Here is an 18,575-nt window from a genome sequence, read left to right as displayed (position 1 = left end):
ATGACCTAATGAAGTTTAATCCTTAATCGGTTCAATGTAAAATGACGAACGCCACCTGCTGGTGGATAGTACATTTTTCAAGTTTCAACGCCACCTTGCGACGATCAATAGATTTAACTATAAAAAAATTCAATTCAATTATTCAACTATCCAAGAGAACGAGTAAGATCGCGTTTGTTGCGTTAGGCGTTTCCATATTACTTCGTGGAAATTTGATGAAATTAAACCAGCAAGCTAAACAGGTGTAAACTGAGAAAAACATCGATGCAAAAAATAAAGAATGATGGATGTGAGTAGGAAAAAACAGAAATCCCTTTTGGAAATATCACATGCTACAACCTACAGGCAATTTATTTGTTACCTTGGCTATAATTTTTTTTGTTTACAAAGATTCTTTTAGTCTAGGTGTTAGATGAACACGTATTCCGTCACGTGGACGAAGCACCACTTCATTCAAAAGGACAATTTCATCTCTCTTATCTTTGGCTTGCAAGTGAAAATTGCGGAAAATGTTGGCCAAGATCACTTTCTGTTCCATCATGGCAAATTTTTGACCTGTAATGTGACGCCAATTTTAATATTTCCAGTGAGAATAAAATGCTGTGTAAAATTTTACCGATACAATTCCGTGGCCCTGCGCTAAAAGGAACGTAAACATAGGGATGGCGTCCTCGATTATTCTCTTCAAAGAATCGCTCAGGTTGAAATAATTCCGGATCAGGATAGTACTTGGGGTCCCGATGAAGATAGTACGTAACAAGCAACACCGTCGTGTTGGCAGGTAAGATGTAATCGTCTAGAGTATAGTAAAACAACAAAGGCACAAAATAATATTCAATAATAGCTTTAAGTGGAAAAATATTCATGTAACTTACGTATGACTGTGTCCTCTCTTAGATTACGTGCCATTATGGGGACGCTTGGGAACAAGCGCAGAGCCTCTTTGATGCAACATTCAAGGTATTTCAATTCATTTAAATCGTTCATAGTAACTGGACGATTGGAGTTTCCAAAAATACGTTCAAGTTCCTTACAGACCAACTCCTGCAAAACGGCACAAATTAATCAATGCTTAAAGATGCGTTGAAAGTGAAATTCACCATAACAGGTGGGTGGCTTCCAATAAGATGTAATGACCAGCTGATGGCAGCTGTTGACGTATCATGGCCCTTAAAAAAATATTACAAGATTTCAATAAATACATGAGTGAAACTTTTAGTTTTCGTCTAGGCTTACTTCAAACATGAAAGTGTCAACTTCCTCACGAATGTCGGAATCGCTTAACAACTCCCCGTCCTTGGAAGCCTCTATAAGAAGATCAAGAAAAGCCAGACGTTTCTTTGCTAAAATCATTATAGATGCATTAGATACGCTGAACGTGTCAATTATTATCATTAAATAAGTTTACTAGGAACAAAATCGTTTTTATCGCCAGGACTAGTAGGTCCTTTGTTAAGATTAAGTTGCTTTCGTTCGAGTTTCTTCTTTTGGATTACCTGTAAATGGCAATTAGTGGCTTGTAATAATTAGTGAATTCATGATTAATATTTACACCATCAGTAAATCCGTGTAAAATCTTCAGATTTCTTCGTTGTTGTGCGCCATGTGATGATAATTTGAACAATATATCGGACCGCATAAGTGGTTGACTTGTTCTAACGTTCAAAATTCGGCACATCCTATATTAAAGATTATACTAGTGAAATTTGTAGCAATAAATAACACCTAAAATCGATTAAAAATAGAAAACCAATTTGGTATTTACGATAGAACAGCTTGCAGGTATTCGCTGTCGATGCGAGTTTGAGCTTCAATTTTGCAGCCCATTGCCGTTTCTAAATTAAACCTTCAACTTAAAAATGCCAACAAGAGCTGATTCGCTGATTCATTACACAACTAACTTACCACATATGATATCAAGAGTGCAACGTGAAATAAAAGGATAAATATCGAAGCCATCCTTTTCAGTTGTGGAAATTGCGCTGAGTTTTTGAATTAAAACCTGACTTTGTTCGTTAAAAACATGAAAAAAATCTTCAAGAATTTTAAAATGAAATGCCGGGGTGAGCATTTTTCTTCGAGTTGACCATTTACTACCTGCATTAGCAAAAACCTCATATCATTAATAATTTGCATTATACATACATGAAAAACGTATAATACATACCTGTGCTTGTGAGTAGTCCAGTACCCAACCAAGGATGAAGAAACCCGTATTCAGTACCTTTGTCAATCAGTTTCTTGCTGCTCAACACCGTCTAAATGTCACAAACCCATGCAAAAGAAATTTGTTTTTGATAGACAAGTAAAACAATGCAATAATTATACGGTTGCACAGAAGATATTTTTGATCGTCTAACCTCAAATGCCTCAGGTGTAAACAGCATGAAATTTGGAAAGGGTCCAGCCCACACACGAAGAACAGGACCACATGATCGCATAACATGCACGTAGCCCATGATGAAAATGAATATTTCTACAATTATAAAATAGATTACAAAAGACAATAGATTGTACAAAACGAACAACGTGATACATTACCTTCAGGAGACATGGGTGACACAGGCGCATTACCAAAAATGGTGAATCCGCAAAATGCACCAGGAATTTGATTCACTCGTAGAATAAAATTGAGCCGCTTAATGATAGCCAATAAAACGGCAGTTGCCAAAACAACAATTACCGTGAAAAGCGTAACGCTATTCGGGGCTGAAATCCATTCCGGAGCAAAATATTGAAACATCTTTCCACTTTCAACGACCATTTGAGCCTCCCAAAAATAAACAATGGCAATACTTGTATGGCAAATAAAAAATAAGCTTGGTAAGCGATAATCTCACGACATGAAAAGTCTATCTTGCATCATAGTTCATTCCTAGATTGCATGGATTCAATGGCACTGTAAATATTTATTCTATTTAGTCGTCAGTCCAAAATCTAGTTTTCTTTATAACCCCGCCCATTATTCAAGACTGATAAAGAGTATATTTTGTAACGTCTACAGACATGGCCAAGTGTAAAATATAATTTGAAAACAAGATAAGACTATTTCGTTGAACCCTTTACTATAACTTGCTTTTAATGGTTTTTAGTTGACGTCGCATAATCTTGCCCGTGGCCGTCTTTGGGATGGAGTCGACAAAAACCACACCGCCACGAAGACGTTTGTGCGCACTCACTTGGTCTGCCAAACCAACACAAATGATATCAAAACAAATTCGAGTAGAATAACTGGAAAATAAAACAACTAACCGGCTATAAATTTGGCGATGTCGTTTTCCGTCACAGCCGAGCCTGGCCGCTTAATGATGTAAGCTCTAGGTAGCTCGCCAGCCACTTCATCTGGAACGGGAGCCACTGCCGCATCCTGAATTTCCGGATGGCCCAGTAGGATCTTCTCCAATTCGGTAGGAGATACCTGAAGTCCTTTGAACTTGATGAGCTCCTTCTTACGATCAGTGATGAAAAAGAAACCGTCTTCGTCGTAATAGCCAACGTCACCGGAATGCAACCATCCGTCGGTGTCCACCGTCTCTTTGGTGGCAGCTTCGTTGCCAATATAACCCTTCATCACGATTGGGCCTCTTACGCAGATCTCACCCTCTTGGTTGGGACCAAGCGCTTCGCCCGTTTCTGTATCCACAATCTAAGTATTAAAAAGTTCTTTATTTGTTATTTGATTCCAGTCAAGTAATTAAGATGAATAATACCTTGGACTCGCAAAATGGCGCTACGACTCCGATACTTCCATCACGATTATATGTGAAAGTATTGCCGTGGGTGCAGAGTGTGGCTTCAGTTAGGCCATAGAGTTGCAGAACAAGGACACCAAACTTTTCGGCAAGGGCAACAAGCGTCTCTTTGCTGATAGCGGCAGCTCCAGACCTCAACATCTTCAATGAAGTAAGGTCGTAGTGTTTCTCTACTGGATGTTTCAACAGCTGCACTGCTATGGCTGGAACCAGGAACATCAAAGTGATCTACATTTGAAAGAAACTATTTGTTTAGGTATTAATTCCTACGGAGTAAAACGGATTACACACTTTAAATTCCTGAATTGATTGCAACATCAGTTCGAAGGTGAAGTTGGGCATCAGGACAAATCGCAGACCACGCATAAAACATTCAAATAGGCCGTTTAGTGTTGCCGCATGATACAGCGGCATGAAGAAGAGAGTGACGTCTTCAGGATCCCTGTAAGAAATTTTTGTTGATTCCCTGTATGAAAAAAAAACAAAAACAATTAACGATGTTGAGACACAAAATGGAAACGAGTTAAATAAGACTCACAAGCTCTGTTTCCTCGTGACGACATAATTCAGATTGGTTAGGACGACACCTTTAGGTACACCTGTTGTCCCGCTGGAGAATAAAATAAAAGCGTCCAAGTCTAGTGGAGTATTACCCACTGGCTGAACAGTTTTTCCACGGCCAGAGTCCATCAATCCTGCATAGTCGAGTCCGTTGCTGGTCTTTGATCCAAATAAAATCATAGGCGGTCTGCTGGCAACGTCCGGATAGAGTTGACTAAATTTGCTACTAAAACTGTCCGTTCCGACCCACAATTTGGGTTTCGTCAGTTGAACGCAGTGCGTCAATTCAGCTAAATAATAAAAGTTCAATTAGTTGAGAGAGCTTCTCATCTCGAATAAAATAATATGTTTTAATACAAATGGTTTGGCCAGGATTGATCAAGGTAGATGTCGCCCCGCACAAATTCAAGGCCAAGACGGTGATCGAGTACTCCAAACAGGTGGGCAAAGCAACGGCTACAATGTCGCCCGGTTTGAGATTGAGTTTCATTTGGAGTCCTGCTGCTAGGGCCAAGATGTTTTCGCAAATCTCATTGTACGACAACGATTGTTTCGTGTCTGAATCAATCTTAACGGAAATGTCAACAAAACTATTGATAGATTAATAAATTTACGACATCAAAATCAATATAATTCATTTTAATTACACAAGCGATATCGTTGCCGAATTCACGCATCTTGTCAACGACATATTCTGTTAGTGTAAGATTTGGGATTGTTTCGTCATATTCATCCGGGTGTCTCAATATTTTGGCTGCCTCAGACAAATTACAAAGTTTCATTACATTTACACATAAAAGAAGCAAAAAGTTGTGAGTTTTAATCATAATAAGAATGAAACCTGAACCTTGTTGAGTGATGGCCATAATTGTTTTGTTCTTGGGACTTATAGAAACAAGACGATCAGAGTGAAACCACAGCAGCAGTTGCCAGCTAGAAAAGAGAGAAACTGACTTGGATAAACAAAACGTGTCGTCTGTCGAAATTATTTTGGGAGAGAAATAAACGAACGACGACGCCCGCAGCCACACTGTTTCAAGGTCGCTTATAGCCAAGACTGCCCGCGGGTCATTCAAGTGATTCAACTTCTTCAAAAATTAAACTATTTATATTCATGTAAAGCTGTTGCTATGACGATTCTGGAATACTTATCAAATCCTCGCATATCCTTTTACGCGTTGTATTTACTCTACGTAAATAATGATTAAAGGATTTTCAAATGAGGGACAAAGACCACCCGAAATGGTACGATTCTTATACCACAGATAACATGAATAATTTAGGAAAAAACCCAAGTAGCATCACAGTATTTTCATAAACAAATACGATGACTCGAAATATGTAAATTTCCTCAATAAAGTTCAGGAAGTCCTACTCGATCTGGATTGTGATAAAACCATTCCTGACGATCAAAACATGGTTAACTCAAATGCAAAATACTAAAGGATAAAAACGGTTCAACATACCGTGACGAAGCAGACAAACGTCGGGAAAACGATGTTAAACTGTATGGAGAAGAGAAGCACTTTGACTCCGAAAAGTGGGCCATTAAGAAGACCAATGAGGCCGGTAAAAATAAGAAATGGACCCAAAAATTGGACTGTCAAATGCCTATCGAGGCATCGATTCAAAACCGTTTCTAGTGACGAAGAAACTTGATTGTCAAAACGAGGATTGGCTGATGAATCGGTGGTCGTCTCCAGTTGGTCGGTAATAAGTCGGGCAATCAAGTCGTCATTTTCATAGGGGACAGTGACGGTCACGTAAGATGACACGTGTGATTCGCCGTGAAAGCTGCGCTTGATCGTATCGTTACGCTCCGCTTTGTTGGCTGCCAGGGAAAGTCGAGAAATTACTAGGAAAAACAAAACCAGTTTGACGTTTGTCAACCACCAAAGCATTTTCTCTGTTGTGTGACGAAAATGGACTTTGGGTCGCAGCGCAGGTCGCTTTCACCGTGTATCAAACAATGTCAAACTTTGCGCTCTCTCTCTCTCTCGAAAGAAATGAAAACTCGGGCAAGGTTATTTAAAAATTGGGAAAATGGCCGACCGGAATGAAGAGTAAGGGTTTGTAAAATTCTCGTACCGTTCCCTACATTTTTTTAAAAAAAGAATTTGACAGAGGAAAGGGTAAGATATTATTTTAGTTATGACCTACGAATCTGGGCAATTTAGTGGAAAGTTGAATCCATTTTGGGTTTTTTTTTCTAACCATTTACATTAATATTCTAATAATAATTAAGCATCAAAAATTAAATATTAAACAGCTCAATAAAAATACTGCAAGTTGTTTATATGCGGCGCTAAATATGTAGCGGTTGTAGCCTATGTGAATAATAGGATAATAACTCTAAATTGAAAGAGAGATCACAAAGTGAAAACGGAGAAAGCCCAAACCTTTTAATGGGAGTAAACCTGTTGCACGAATAAATAAAACTAGTCACCTGTGAGATATACAAGTTTAAGACCACGGTGGGTTGCCGTCATGCCATGCGCCACTATGCGCTTTGTTAACGAAGAGAAAGTCCAGCACATTTGATAGATTCGCCGATAAGTTGCGCGAGGATTTGCCTGTCATAGAAACCTGTTGCCGGACTTGCTGCCCTTAATGAATAAAAATCCTCAATAACACTGTTACACTTTACGCAATGTAGTAATAAATTAAGGTATCAAAATTAACTTTGAAAAAATATAGATTGAAAATTTAGAACAGGAATTGGAGTCTTATCTTAGCAGTGTCATTCCATAGATTAGAGGCGAATGTCGAAATCTATTTCATCATGCGTTGAATTATACAAATTTATTTCAGTTCAGAATTTAATTGATTAATTATAGATACGTCGTGTTGGTATTTTTGTGGGACAACAATAAAAATTTCAATTTCCGGACAGCTTGACAGCAAGGGTAACGACGACAATGACGATAATGGTCGTGACGGTTGCAACGGCAATAATCGTCCATTTGAGGTCTTTAAACCACATTTTCCTTTGAATTTGAGCGGTGTGCACGTGGAATTCTTGGGCTTGCGTTTCCAGCGTGGCGGCCCTCATTTCCAGCTCGTTGAGGTGATCCTCGCGAGCTGCGATGCTTTCCAAGTTCTTGCGCATCACCTGGACTACCTCGTCCACCTGCCGCTGCGTCTGCTCAAGCTGCGATGGCAGCCGGTTCGATAGTTGTTGGCCAGACCCCGCTGTCACAGTCAGCTGGGCAACGCCAACCGCTCCTTCCGCCGCTTCCGCCATCGCCGTATTTTGATAGAACCGGAATAGCAGTCGAACGAGATTCTATTAAAAAAAAAAAACAAAATAAAAATCAAGAATGGTAAGAAAATGAGTCAGTGTGCTAACAGAGACTCGACCAGACGTCATCAAATTGCGTTATCTTAGTGTGCTACTATCTATCTTTTATATTATACTTTGCTTTCTCCGCATTGGTTACGGTATACATATTTTCAGTTCAACTTTTTGTTGGAAACCAAATTCGGGCTTTTTTTTCAACTCCGGTTTTACGTTAGACAAAAAATGGAAAATATGTGGAACGGAAATGTCTAAATTGAATAAATATTTAGAAATCTGGACTTACCTGAAGCGCGAAATGCAAAACGTTCAAACTGATGGCAACTCGATTGTCAGTGAAGTGAGCAGACTCATTTCCTTATCGACATTTGACGCTGTTTACTTGGTGATTACATTATCGGACCAGAACAACAGGTGATGTTTTTCTGCCATCTAGCATCCGTCGTGTTCATTTCGGTACAATATGTAGCTACTCAATAGCGAAGTCAAATTTTATTTTTCTAATTCATGACTTATTCATAGTGAATTCAGAATAACAGCAAATCATTTCATTATACGGTGATTTACAAAAACAATGAGCAATCAAATAGCGTGTTTTAATAGCGTTCGGCTCCCTCACGAGCCAGTCGTTTGGCGGCAGACGATCCATCGTCGTAGATTCCGGGCCCTTTGAGATATTTCCATTCGACATCCATTTCTTCCAGAGTGAAGAGGAGTTCACGCCACAATTTCCGGTGTTTGATTAAATTGCCAGTCGTCTTCCTCCAACCGTTGTCCATCCAGTAAAAAATGAGATTTTCGATGACGTTGCGCAGGTACTTGGACTCAGTGTGGATGGCCATCCGGCCGATACCCCAGGCCTTTGCGATTTTAATGGCTTCAATAGCCGCTCTGACTTCAGCTGCACTTTTCGAAGTGTCGTCTCGGTCGTCTAGCGGCTCGCTCAAATTTCTGCAATACCAAATTCACCATCAATTAATGTAAAATAATACGAAATTGAATTACAATTTTTAATGATGTACGCACAGTTGGTGGTTGCGGCCAAACCAGACGCCAATTCCAGCCTGAGCGTCCGGATGTCCTTTTTGGAGGCAAATGCCGTCGGTGTAGACGCGTACGAATCCGTTGCGGTTGATGCTGAACGAGTGGAGTAACTTATCGGAAACGGCCGGCGGATTGACGTAGCGGGAAGAGCCGATGCGCATCAGATCGACAATCCATTCGGCGTTCTGGGCGGCTTCGCACAAATCGTGCCACGACACTTCCTCGTCGGTGATGTGTTCAAACAGGTAGGACGAGTGCAGTTCCCTCCAGACGGATCGCTGCATTCCCCTGACCAGGACATCCTTTTTGACTCCTCGACGGAATAAATTGAAATCGGGATCGGGAAAATCACGACATCCGTAGGCTTCCATGAAGGCGGCGTCGATGCGCCGCGTGAAATTGCGGATGCGCTCGTTCCGCCCTTGCTTCATCTTCTTCAGCTGGTGATGGTGGTAGTACATCTTGTTCTCAGTCGACGTTGAAGTCTCCGTCGATGAATACATTTTGACCCTATCGATGAATGATATCTTTTTCAAATGAATTCAATTGTCCGTGTCTGACAACAACCGGGAAAAGAAAATTTACCTTTTGGGTTGAGCCCCACAAAGTAAATGATTTAGAAACTTTTGGATGATATTTATGGCACGAACAAGTGAACAGTTTGCTTCCCGACGTATGACTAAGGTCCGTCTCCACTCAGCTGCACGTTGTTATGAGAGAAACGGGAGAAAGGACAATCGTTCCCCACGCAATACCAGCGGGAAAGTAGAGCAAATGCTGCGCTGTTATACATAGCAGAAACCAACAGGTAAAGACGATTTCTACGACAACACAAAAAAGTTGCCTAAACCGGTTCGCACTGTCCCTTATAATTTTCCAAGATTTGAATATAATAAGCGACATGTCTCCGAGAAAATGTCATTAATTTTTTGTTTCCATTCATTATTGTATTTTCCAACTGCTTAATATTTTATACATCCAGCGCAATTGAGTCTCATGGCTATTATTGTGCATCGTAGGCTTGATGAGTGCTGGGATATTGCATATTTTGGACTAGGTAGAAATTGGGCGATCTCTCGGTGCCATCACCTTTGATGGCGCGTTCAATGTCGCTGATGCGAACGCGGAAAACGAACGCGAAGACGATGCCGAAGATGAGGGCCTCCATTAGGCTCAACATTGCATCCATACCTAGAAATCGAGAAAAATTTGAATTGGTTAAAGATGAGATAATTGGCGACCGGTTGATGGCGATATCGACCTACTTTGTTTCATGTGAGCGGGTGAGACTGCCGGTGGCGAACATGGAATGTAATCGCTGTAATCGACCAACAATCCGAGAATGAAGATCTGAATCTTCATGGCCGCGATGAAGAGCGTCAAAGCGTGAGCTTTTTTCTGAGTACATAATAATTAAATAACACATACAGACAGGTGAAATTTAAATGACCCGACACTTACCATGCGACGATTCCAATTTGATCTTTCCAATCCTTTAAATGTTTTGACGATGACGTTGAAACCCCAACTGCCCAACATGTACATCAAAACATTGAGGGCGGCCAAGGTTTGAAATAGAGGCGTCACAATATGCTGCGGGAAATTCGATAGCCAGACTTATAATAAAATGGTTATATAATGTGAGTGAATATTTGTTTCAATTACTTCCGGAAGGAATTGGTTAATTTCAGCAATTTCCAAGACGACGGCGGCCATCGTCAGGAGGAACTGCCATAACGGGGCTTGATACACTCTCCTTCTGAGAGCTCGAAATCCTCGCCTGTCATTATTAAAATTGATATATAATCAAATATCAATAGCCATTAATTTCGTTACGTCCACACTCACTTGGTGACGATGGAACTGCCGCAGCAGATGCCGAAGAAACAGCAAGGGGCAGCGCAAAGGGACATTGGGACTCGATTGTCCATCAATATTTCCAGGACTTTCTCTTCATCACCGTCGATCATGAGCGCTAGATCGAGAAAATGCATCAGCATAAACGGCATGTACCTGAAATAATCATAATTGAGTACCTAAAATTGATTTTCTAAGGTTTTTCTGGAAATGTTATGTGCATCATACGATTGTTTGACGATTCCGCACAGGTTACCGGCCCGTGGGACCAGAAAGGACGTCAGTGAGAGCCACGAAATGATCATCGGCATGGAAACTATAATAATCACACAGATGCGTAATAACAAATAGTAATCAGCCATCAAGGATAGTAATAAAGTTGACAGGGTTTTGTTTTTTTACTGATCCAACTGAGCGGTCGTTGCCATTCCCACGGACATTTCCTAACGTTAGAACAAATTTGGATCAGAAAGATAAGTGTGAGCAGGCCCGAACTTGCCGTCCCTCCATAAGCAAATCCAAGACCAACGACTCCCAGCGCTGGAAATATGAAATCCATTTGTATAATTAATGACAACTTAAATCGATATTGGAGATGAATTTTTCTACTATAATACCGTCAAAGTGTTGAGTGACATTGGGCGGTTCTTTGCCAAACTCGTATTGACTGCAGTTGAATTCCAAGGGACCCACAATGTCGCCGGAATAATCCACGACGTCGGATGAATTCGTGATGCTGGAGAAATTCATGGCGGGACAACAACAATTGTGGCCAGACTGAAACTACGCACCCATAGGTGTGAGGGGTAGGCGACCATGTCCAACACACAAGCCATCGTTATCACCAATCACCAGGGAATGTATTACTTCATATCCGACCGCTGATTATATAGCGGCCAACTTATCCCGGCGACCTATACTGATAAAAGCCCCACACACTGTCCTGTAAGGTTATATAGTTTCAACATAAACTAATGAGCGGTAGCATTTTTCCGGGGGGGTTCATTCAAATCTCTAAGTCCAAAATTGTTAAAAGAGCTGGAGAATAATAAAAATTAGTTTTGGGGCAAGATCTCTGATAAGGCTTTATCATCATTTAATACTGGGAAATTAGGGCGAATGCTAGACGCCAAAACTTGATGCCGTTATTGAATATACCTGTGTCGTAGCATTAAAGTCGTTCAACAAGATCTTGGGTATCAGGCTAGACGACTTTATAGCTCTTCTATAGTATGAGGTCAACTCTTGTCGTGCTTGATTTCATTCTGCCAAACTCATCTCGTCTTATTCGTCCTCTTTAATACAAGAACCAGTCTCTTGACTTCCGAGCTAAAAAAAAAAAGATTTTAAATTTGTATTTAATGAAATGAACCTATAGTCACGAACAAATGACAAGTTTCATGTTGACTGTGACGCCCCACAATGATTGCACAGGTAATTTTATTCAATAAAAAGTCCTTGCTCAATTCTATTCAAACAAAAAACTTTATATGACCGTGGCACTTTGCTCGCCAGGGATTATAGCATCTAGCAAAACGGACTTTTTGGCATCAGCTTTATAAGTGGAAATCTGTCTGGATATCGTTTTTATTACAGTGCTGCACAGGAACTTTTAGAATTTCCAACAACAAAAGTTTCGATCGCAAGGTCGACATTTTGTCGACTTTCACAATTTGATGAATCAACACACATACGTATACCGGTACGAAACTTTGGCCTTGCGCAATGCCCATGCTCTAAATGCAAGGAATTTTATTTTATCATTACAATCTATTTTTTTATTTTTCTTTATTATTACCAAATAAAAAATAGGTTTCAACTCCGAGCTAGGAATGTACGACGATTGGCGACGTAATTATTTTTTTAACGCATGGATTTTTAAAAAAAGATTCGCCTGTTTGATTTCAATTTATATTTGTCTTGTGGGAGGTGATTTTTCGCACTTATTTTCCCTCTGAGAATCACTAATGTCAACAGTATCAATGGTATTTAATGGTATATATTGATAAATGCGTTTTCTTTGTAAAAAAAAGTACCTCAAAGGACTTGCAAATTGAACAACAGGGAATACCACCGTTTTTGTTTTGCGCCATAATGTTCTAGAGTCTGTCGGTCGTCCGACGATTTCCCTATTGAGTTTTGGACCCTATGACCTATTGATTATTAATAGAATGGTCTACCTGTCTAGGAATAAATGGAATGTTTCCTTGCTACAATTCTTAGCAATATAGTCCCAGTAGAGGTAGAGGCAGGTGAGCCTCCCACTTCGACAGAAACGAAATCCGTGTGACGTCGGCTTGTCATGAGCACAAATTTCATTTCTTTTATTTGTTTATAAAAGGGAGAAGGCCAGATAAAAAATAAGGCAGTCGTACATTGTTCTTCCTTTTGACAGGATTGCTGTTGAGAATCTCTCACGAATGTTACTTCGACATTGAACATGAATTGCCAATCTCAATCAGAAAACATGAATTGTGGAACTAGCAATATAGTTTCGACGCCATTGAGACCGGATTCTCTTCCAGGAAGGTACAAGTGACAAATTCTCCTTTTTGTTCAATCAGTGATAGTTTCTCACATCTTCACTTAATTGTAAATTTGTAGCCAATTTTACGCCGAAGAAGGCGAAGAAGTCGAAATGAAACCGGCCACCATTTTGGGTAAATCCATGATGATGGTGACTTATCGTTGGGAGCTGGAAGATGTCGCGATGGAACCCAAAACAATCTCATCCCGGATGCTTTGTTTCCGCGACGAGAAAGTCTTCCGCGTCGGCCTGAAGAATCGCGACAAACCGACGTTGATCTTCATGGCCATCGACCTCAACAACATCGGACTGAGACTGCGAGAAGTGGGATTCTATTCGGATAATAATTATGTCCAATCGCGTCAGAAGATGACTCACAACAATGTCGACGGCGAAAGTCTGCAGTTGTTTACCTACGATCTGACCGAAATGGTCGTTGGCAAATGTACATTCGTCTTCTCCATTTGGCTGGAAGGAAGCGTTCCTGGTTGTTATTCCTATCAGCTGTCGGATCGTCTGGTAAAAAAACAACTGTGGCAAAGCCAACACTACGTCGACGTTGAATTCGTGTGCAAAGGTCAAAAGTTTTCAGCTCACAAAGCCATTCTGGCCGCTCGCAGTCCCGTCTTTGCAGCCGAATTTGACACTGAACTGGATGATGAACTTCCCAGGAAGAAAAGTGACGGACCTCTGCAGATCAACATCGACGACGTGGAGTCGACCGTTTTCGAGCAGTTTCTCTATTTCCTCTACACCGGAGAACCCAAAATTCCAATGCTGGACAATGAACAACTGCTGAAATTGGCCATCCGCTATCAGCTCAACACTCTGGTGGAATTGTGCCAAATCGCAGTCAAGAAAATCGACGTCTTGCAGATGGCCAGTTTCGTTTCGACCCTCGAATTAAATCAAACTGAACCACCAGCCTCTGTTATCATCAGGTATAATAAGATCGAAATCTTAAAATTAATCGAAGTTAATCGTTATTTTTTAAAAATTGATTTATACAGTCCGGAAAAAAATAGTTACGTAACACATGGCCATCCCGAGTCGACTTTCCGAGTGGTTTGGATCTTCGAAGGACGTGAATCGGCCGAAAAACCGCTGGCCATTGATTACCAAAACGAGAATCTCTTTTCGCTGCATCTCAAAGACGGGATCGTTCATTTCATTTGCGTCAACCACCGCAAATTCGTCATCCAAGTGCTCTATTCCATCAATTGCTCCAACTGGATCGAAATGAAAGCCAAGAGCGTCAGACAGCAGCTGGAGAAATCCGAAATGCTCTTCTTCGCGGCCCAAGTCGACGTCAATTTCGAGCAACTCTTTCAACAATCGATCATGTTCGATATTCAAATGGTTCAAACGATCGCCGATTATTCTTACGAGATGATGGACGTCTCTTGGATGACGCAACTGTGGGAGGCCGCTCTAGGCTGTCGCCACACCGACGTCGAGATATTCGTCGGCCAGAACAAGTTGATGGAAGCCCATCAAATGGTCCTCTCGGCTCGCAGTCCCGTGCTCAATGGCCTGTTGCGCAATCTCAAGGAGAACGGCAAATCCCGAATTTCGTTTCACAAGGGAATCGAGGCGCACGTTGTCGAACATTTTCTGTATTTCCTGTACACGGGTTCGTCCAGGATGACTTTCAAAAACAAGCAATTCCTCGGGCTGGCCGAAATGCATCAAGTGGAAACGTTAACCAAAGTTTGTGAACTCGCCATCGTCGCTTCTCCAGACGTTGAAGAAGTGACCAACTTTCTCCTGTCCAACTTTTGAATTTTTTAAAAAATGGAACTTTTTTTATTGATTGTGTACAGTTCACCTTGCACTTTGATTTTACTGGCAGACAGAATATAAATTTTGGTTTTCTAACAAAATGAGAAGATGCGGGATTTAAATGAATTAATGGAAAAACATTTTGTTTATTCATTCGACTTTTTTGTAGCGAGAAAAAATGGATTATGATGAGCTTATTGTACAAGGAGGAAGAAACTAATTGCAAATTTTTTGAGTCTTTTTCTAACATCTAGGCGGTCGTGGTGGGTGCAGCAGGTGCAACAGGTGTAACTGGAAGGGCGGCTTTGGCGGCAGCGTGAGCGGCTTTAGCCTCGGCGTGAGCGGCCAAGTGAGCGGCTTTAGCCTGAGCCACTTCGATGGTTTCTGGAACTTGAACCGGTGCTACCAGGTTGGCAACGGGAGCCACTGGCAAGTCGTTGGAAAGGACACGGAAGCCTCGGTGATCGGCGGTGTAGGAAACGCGGACCTCTTTACCTTCGGGATTGAAGTAAGCGTAGCTGCCGATCTGGTTGCCCAAACCATCGCGATAGTTGGAGGCGGCCTGTCCAGGGTGGGCATAACCGAATCTGGCTTGACCCAACTCGTCCTGAGCGTGATACTGGGTGGAAGTGAAGCTGGGGTAACCGTATGCGGGAACGACTGCTGGAACTGCAGCTGGAACTCCGTGGTAAGCAACTGGGGCGGCCGGAGCAACTGGATAATATCCAGTGAATCCACCCATTCCATATCCTGGGTTAATCCATCTGGCTTGAGAAGCCACAACCGTAACCAAAAGGTAAGCAACCTATATGAGAAATGTAATAATAATGATTAGAATAGGAATTGTTTTCAATTGATAGGCTACATTTTAAATAAGATAAATCACGTACGATCGACTGCATGACTTTATCGCTGAGGGAGAATGTGAGTTGCAAGACTGGGCGATGCTGTTTGACTTTCCTTCTCTGTATCTCGTCTTTTATATTGAAGCCACAACAGGAAGTAAATCACACCGGTGACCGCAATGGAACATTTTTTCGACAGAAGAGAGTGAAGGTATGAGGAAAAGAACTTCAATAACAAAAAGTAAATGATAAAGCACAATTTTTTGTTTTGCTCGGACTCCCGGACGTGAATCACGGTGCGAGTTTTTTTGAAAGACGGCCTTGCAACGGCACGGCGAAACCATCAAGGTGAACCAGTAAATTTCAGAGAACTTTCAAATGTATAAGGAATAATATGCTCCAAATCTGATAGAAACAACTCCATTGAAAAGTCCTTTGTAATAGCTAAGCTTAAATTTCAAATTTGACAAATGCTATCGAGGATTGGGTTGATATGAAATCAACCAACCAAAGAAAAGTTAGAGTATTGATCAGTATTTTAATTTCTTATAAAGATTCGTAGCATTTAACGTGGCGTATGCTTTACGCAACCGAACTATCTTATCTTGTATGCACCTGGACGATTATTATTCGAAGCTTTATTAGTGGACAAGAATATAAAACGAGTACAAATAACACACGTCGCTCTAAGCACTGACATGCGATTTTTTCGTATGTTGATTAGACACAGGATGTGACACCGTAAAATATCAATCATACCAATTCATTTAAATTTTATTGAATTAAATAGCGAAAAAAAAAACAGTGGTGCTGAGTGTTTTGTTTGAAAATTCAAAATCTTGTGGTTTTTACAAGAGAGATTCGAATGTGCAGTCGATCTAAGACTATATAATGCAGGCAAGCCATAAAATTGTTGTGACTTTTGACATCACCATCCAAAACTAGGTGAGATAAACGAAACCAAAATCTTTTGTATTTAGTTTTTTTTTTATCTAGGACGATGGGAGGATAATTGATAGAGTAAAAAATATGATTCCAACAGAAGGACCAACGCGCCATAGTTACTCCAATGGGTCGCAGATGAGAAGTTTGACAAGTGCTCCTACGATTATCAGTGCATGATATTCACTTGACTGTCATATGGCCGGATCAAACACGTTTGGAAATCACTGGTGTATTGTCAGCGTGGATTCCTGCAGGAACAAGCCAAATCATCCATAACTGAGTGCCAAAATAACACAGTAGTGCACATCAAGAATGGCGCAGAGCTGGAATTCGACAGCAAATAGACGTCATTTACCATCTAATACTTCGCGTGATAACGCCGAACCAGAGAAAAATGACGCCCTCCTTCCAAGGAGATTCACAAAGGCCACGATCGGTGTCCTAGTTGTGTCTGGTGTAGTAGTGGTCGGTTTACAGGTAAGCAAATCCTTAATAATACAATTTCCTTACGTATAATCATTTTTAGGCTAATTGATTATTTGATTCCAAAGTCTTACATCTTTTACAACTTCACGCAAATGTACGATGGCAACAGTCTTCCCAGTTCAAGCTATAGCAGTTCCTGGGATGTTTTGTACACGGCCATGGCCATGAGCAGCGGTTCGGCTAACGCCCTGGTCGGATTTTTCATGGCCTGCGTCATCAAAGCTCGTAGGCGGCTCATGTAAGGCCAAGAAATAGATTTATCAAGGCTATATCATGCAACAAATAAAGACAGCGACAACTCAGCTTATCGTTTAGCGTATGACAGTACTTGACACTTACACATGGCATCAATTAAATTGCAGGATGATATTCGGCACTGTCCTCACAGTTGTCGCCGCTGCCGCATCGGCCCTGGCCGGCTTTTACGCCATCGCGGAGCAGCTCAAACTCTACAACAATCAAGAGATACCGCAACATGTTTGCGTTGGTGCTGACGCTTACGAACCTTTAAAAACCGACTGTAAGATAATATAACGACAAACGTGACAATATCCTCACGCACGCACAAACAAAATTGACATTTTATAAAAGTTATTTGTTATTATTATTTGATCCAGGTATCGCCTGGTGGTGGCTGGAATTGACAGTTCTTATTTTTAGCGGTTTCGCACTGATTGCCAATTTCGCTTGTTTCGTCATCCTGTGCATTGATTTGTACGGCGGACACTATCGCCAAAAGCTGCAACGAGCGCCACCATTTTTGGATGTTGCCGGTTCAGTCAAGTCGGGATCTACACAAGTTCATTCAATCTACGATGATCACAGCACAACAAGATCAGACCAGTGGATTCCACGAGTTAACAGTTTCCAGTCTGGTAAATCAAGTGACATAATGCGCAGGTTCCAATCTGAAATTGACAGGACAAGACCTCGCGATAAGCAACAAATAGTTTCACAAAATCCTAGTCTGTACCAAAATCGACCGAGTTTACCGATCGTCATCCGCAAAAATACGAGCTCAATCTATTTCTATTAATTATGTCTATGCTGGTAAATGAAACCATTTAGCTTTTGCTGCAACTGCAATTCTTTCAGAGGGGCACACTGTTATTTCTGTACTGTACATAAAATGTAATTCAATGATTTCGAAAGGAAAATAGTTCATTATATAAGTTGATACGTTGACGACTTTATTTTCTTGAAACATAACGACAATACAACGTTGAGAAAGATCGTGGATATTTTCAACTTTGTGTCGTATTATTCAAAGTTAACATATCGTGGGCGTCGGACTTGGCGTCGGAACGACAATGTTTTCTAAATTTAATTTTACACCTGCTGATTGTGGTGTGTTTTATTATAATTGACGTTGGCGACTTTGTGAGACTTATTAATTTGTTACATCAAATTTTAATTAGTCTCATTTCTATTTTTCGTGATTAATCGTAACAATTGAAATTAAGCATTTCTACATCTTG

At 40.9% G+C, this 18,575-nt stretch overlaps 9 protein-coding genes across 14 annotated transcripts; 2 read left to right on the top strand and 7 right to left on the bottom strand.

Annotated features, from left to right (window-relative positions):
- Positions 1-5: 5 nt before the first annotated feature.
- LOC124209800 (cytochrome P450 4C1-like) lies at positions 6-2,919 on the bottom strand. Of its 2 annotated transcripts, XM_046607998.1 has the most exons (13): positions 2,542-2,919; positions 2,361-2,476; positions 2,168-2,258; positions 1,906-2,097; positions 1,766-1,835; positions 1,553-1,679; positions 1,409-1,496; positions 1,237-1,343; positions 1,101-1,169; positions 876-1,044; positions 617-796; positions 362-555; positions 6-249 (listed from the first exon to the last, which is right to left on the bottom strand). In XM_046607998.1, the coding sequence occupies exons 1-12, from the start codon at positions 2,762-2,764 to the stop codon at positions 383-385; spliced, it is 1,605 nt and encodes a 534-aa protein (XP_046463954.1). In that variant the 5' UTR covers positions 2,765-2,919; the 3' UTR covers positions 6-249; positions 362-382. The 2 variants fall into 2 exon arrangements, with proteins under 2 accessions (XP_046463954.1, XP_046463953.1); XM_046607997.1 differs by lacking the exon at positions 6-249 and having other exon boundaries at positions 326-555.
- A 46-nt stretch (positions 2,920-2,965) lies between these two features.
- LOC124209799 (4-coumarate--CoA ligase 1-like) lies at positions 2,966-5,396 on the bottom strand. 4 transcript variants are annotated; one of them, XM_046607993.1, is made up of 8 exons: positions 5,161-5,396; positions 4,961-5,067; positions 4,671-4,881; positions 4,291-4,603; positions 4,044-4,218; positions 3,711-3,980; positions 3,253-3,646; positions 2,966-3,184 (listed from the first exon to the last, which is right to left on the bottom strand). In XM_046607993.1, the coding sequence occupies exons 1-8, from the start codon at positions 5,177-5,179 to the stop codon at positions 3,066-3,068; spliced, it is 1,608 nt and encodes a 535-aa protein (XP_046463949.1). In that variant the 5' UTR covers positions 5,180-5,396; the 3' UTR covers positions 2,966-3,065. The 4 variants fall into 4 exon arrangements, with proteins under 4 accessions (XP_046463949.1, XP_046463948.1, XP_046463951.1 ...); XM_046607992.1 differs by having other exon boundaries at positions 5,155-5,367; XM_046607995.1 differs by having other exon boundaries at positions 4,671-4,903; positions 5,155-5,328.
- An 81-nt stretch (positions 5,397-5,477) lies between these two features.
- LOC124209802 lies at positions 5,478-6,815 on the bottom strand. Its single transcript, XM_046608000.1, has 3 exons — positions 6,713-6,815; positions 5,780-6,407; positions 5,478-5,715 (listed from the first exon to the last, which is right to left on the bottom strand). Exons 2-3 carry the CDS (start codon positions 6,212-6,214, stop codon positions 5,665-5,667), a joined length of 486 nt encoding a protein of 161 aa, XP_046463956.1. The 5' UTR covers positions 6,215-6,407; positions 6,713-6,815; the 3' UTR covers positions 5,478-5,664.
- A 376-nt stretch (positions 6,816-7,191) lies between these two features.
- Positions 7,192-7,557, bottom strand: LOC124209987 (vesicle-associated membrane protein 3-like). Its single transcript, XM_046608240.1, has one exon. It carries the CDS (start codon positions 7,555-7,557, stop codon positions 7,192-7,194), a length of 366 nt encoding a protein of 121 aa, XP_046464196.1.
- A 531-nt stretch (positions 7,558-8,088) lies between these two features.
- LOC124209801 lies at positions 8,089-11,327 on the bottom strand. Its single transcript, XM_046607999.1, has 10 exons — positions 11,130-11,327; positions 10,915-11,052; positions 10,741-10,828; positions 10,504-10,668; positions 10,321-10,435; positions 10,117-10,248; positions 9,921-10,053; positions 9,241-9,846; positions 8,638-9,165; positions 8,089-8,562 (listed from the first exon to the last, which is right to left on the bottom strand). The coding sequence occupies exons 1-8, from the start codon at positions 11,260-11,262 to the stop codon at positions 9,659-9,661; spliced, it is 1,092 nt and encodes a 363-aa protein (XP_046463955.1). The 5' UTR covers positions 11,263-11,327; the 3' UTR covers positions 8,089-8,562; positions 8,638-9,165; positions 9,241-9,658.
- LOC124209986 lies at positions 8,208-9,158 on the bottom strand. The gene is made up of 2 exons (XM_046608239.1): positions 8,638-9,158; positions 8,208-8,562 (listed from the first exon to the last, which is right to left on the bottom strand). Exons 1-2 carry the CDS (start codon positions 9,156-9,158, stop codon positions 8,208-8,210), a joined length of 876 nt encoding a protein of 291 aa, XP_046464195.1.
- A 1,554-nt stretch (positions 11,328-12,881) lies between the features above and the next one.
- LOC124208806 lies at positions 12,882-15,507 on the top strand. The gene is made up of 3 exons (XM_046606675.1): positions 12,882-13,041; positions 13,117-13,980; positions 14,050-15,507. Exons 1-3 carry the CDS (start codon positions 12,953-12,955, stop codon positions 14,819-14,821), a joined length of 1,725 nt encoding a protein of 574 aa, XP_046462631.1. The 5' UTR covers positions 12,882-12,952; the 3' UTR covers positions 14,822-15,507.
- On the bottom strand, positions 14,948-15,828 carry LOC124208807 (cuticle protein 7-like). Its single transcript, XM_046606676.1, has 2 exons — positions 15,712-15,828; positions 14,948-15,626 (listed from the first exon to the last, which is right to left on the bottom strand). Exons 1-2 carry the CDS (start codon positions 15,721-15,723, stop codon positions 15,072-15,074), a joined length of 567 nt encoding a protein of 188 aa, XP_046462632.1. The 5' UTR covers positions 15,724-15,828; the 3' UTR covers positions 14,948-15,071.
- A 638-nt stretch (positions 15,829-16,466) lies between these two features.
- On the top strand, positions 16,467-18,330 carry LOC124208928. Of its 2 annotated transcripts, XM_046606793.1 has the most exons (5): positions 16,467-16,611; positions 16,709-17,088; positions 17,163-17,335; positions 17,460-17,617; positions 17,715-18,330. In XM_046606793.1, the coding sequence occupies exons 2-5, from the start codon at positions 16,924-16,926 to the stop codon at positions 18,131-18,133; spliced, it is 915 nt and encodes a 304-aa protein (XP_046462749.1). In that variant the 5' UTR covers positions 16,467-16,611; positions 16,709-16,923; the 3' UTR covers positions 18,134-18,330. The 2 variants fall into 2 exon arrangements, with proteins under 2 accessions (XP_046462749.1, XP_046462748.1); XM_046606792.1 differs by lacking the exon at positions 16,467-16,611 and having other exon boundaries at positions 16,671-17,088.
- Positions 18,331-18,575: the final 245 nt, after the last annotated feature.

Source organism: Daphnia pulex, chromosome 12 (assembly GCF_021134715.1).
Source record: "Daphnia pulex isolate KAP4 chromosome 12, ASM2113471v1".
Lineage (NCBI taxonomy): Eukaryota > Metazoa > Arthropoda > Branchiopoda > Diplostraca > Daphniidae > Daphnia > Daphnia pulex.
The sequence above is the reverse complement of the archived record's forward strand: the minus strand, read 5'-3'. Positions and strand labels throughout refer to the sequence as shown.

What these genes read in the sequence shown, in the direction of transcription:
- LOC124209800 (XM_046607998.1), bottom strand. Translation starts at nt 2,764, where the DNA reads ATGGTCGTTGAAAGTGGAAAGATGTTTCAATATTTTGCTCCGGAATGG. An exon ending in TACCTGCAAGCTGTTCTATC is followed by an intron (nt 1,680 to 1,765) that starts GTAAATACCAAA and finishes TCTTTAATATAG; the next exon opens with GATGTGCCGAATTTTGAACG. An exon ending in AGGGCCACGGAATTGTATCG is followed by an intron (nt 556 to 616) that starts GTAAAATTTTAC and finishes GTCACATTACAG; the next exon opens with GTCAAAAATTTGCCATGATG.
- LOC124209799 (XM_046607992.1), bottom strand. Translation starts at nt 5,179, where the DNA reads ATGGCCATCACTCAACAAGGTTCAG. An exon ending in CATCACTCAACAAGGTTCAG is followed by an intron (nt 5,068 to 5,154) that starts GTTTCATTCTTA and finishes TGTCTGAGGCAG; the next exon opens with CCAAAATATTGAGACACCCG. An exon ending in AATCAATTCAGGAATTTAAA is followed by an intron (nt 3,981 to 4,043) that starts GTGTGTAATCCG and finishes TTTCAAATGTAG; the next exon opens with ATCACTTTGATGTTCCTGGT.
- LOC124209802 (XM_046608000.1), bottom strand. Translation starts at nt 6,214, where the DNA reads ATGCTTTGGTGGTTGACAAACGTCAAACTGGTTTTGTTTTTCCTAGTA. An exon ending in CGTTTGTCTGCTTCGTCACG is followed by an intron (nt 5,716 to 5,779) that starts GTATGTTGAACC and finishes TTTGATCGTCAG; the next exon opens with GAATGGTTTTATCACAATCC.
- LOC124209987 (XM_046608240.1), bottom strand. Translation starts at nt 7,557, where the DNA reads ATGGCGGAAGCGGCGGAAGGAGCGGTTGGCGTTGCCCAGCTGACTGTG.
- LOC124209986 (XM_046608239.1), bottom strand. Translation starts at nt 9,158, where the DNA reads ATGTATTCATCGACGGAGACTTCAACGTCGACTGAGAACAAGATGTAC. An exon ending in TTTGGCCGCAACCACCAACT is followed by an intron (nt 8,563 to 8,637) that starts GTGCGTACATCA and finishes TTGGTATTGCAG; the next exon opens with AAATTTGAGCGAGCCGCTAG.
- LOC124209801 (XM_046607999.1), bottom strand. Translation starts at nt 11,262, where the DNA reads ATGAATTTCTCCAGCATCACGAATTCATCCGACGTCGTGGATTATTCC. An exon ending in TGCGGAATCGTCAAACAATC is followed by an intron (nt 10,669 to 10,740) that starts GTATGATGCACA and finishes TGATTATTTCAG; the next exon opens with GTACATGCCGTTTATGCTGA. An exon ending in GGCAGTTCCATCGTCACCAA is followed by an intron (nt 10,436 to 10,503) that starts GTGAGTGTGGAC and finishes TAATAATGACAG; the next exon opens with GCGAGGATTTCGAGCTCTCA.
- LOC124208806 (XM_046606675.1), top strand. Translation starts at nt 12,953, where the DNA reads ATGAATTGCCAATCTCAATCAGAAAACATGAATTGTGGAACTAGCAAT. An exon ending in CCGGATTCTCTTCCAGGAAG is followed by an intron (nt 13,042 to 13,116) that starts GTACAAGTGACA and finishes GTAAATTTGTAG; the next exon opens with CCAATTTTACGCCGAAGAAG. An exon ending in CCAGCCTCTGTTATCATCAG is followed by an intron (nt 13,981 to 14,049) that starts GTATAATAAGAT and finishes TGATTTATACAG; the next exon opens with TCCGGAAAAAAATAGTTACG.
- LOC124208928 (XM_046606793.1), top strand. Translation starts at nt 16,924, where the DNA reads ATGGCGCAGAGCTGGAATTCGACAGCAAATAGACGTCATTTACCATCT. An exon ending in AAAGCTCGTAGGCGGCTCAT is followed by an intron (nt 17,336 to 17,459) that starts GTAAGGCCAAGA and finishes ATTAAATTGCAG; the next exon opens with GATGATATTCGGCACTGTCC. An exon ending in CGAACCTTTAAAAACCGACT is followed by an intron (nt 17,618 to 17,714) that starts GTAAGATAATAT and finishes TATTTGATCCAG; the next exon opens with GTATCGCCTGGTGGTGGCTG.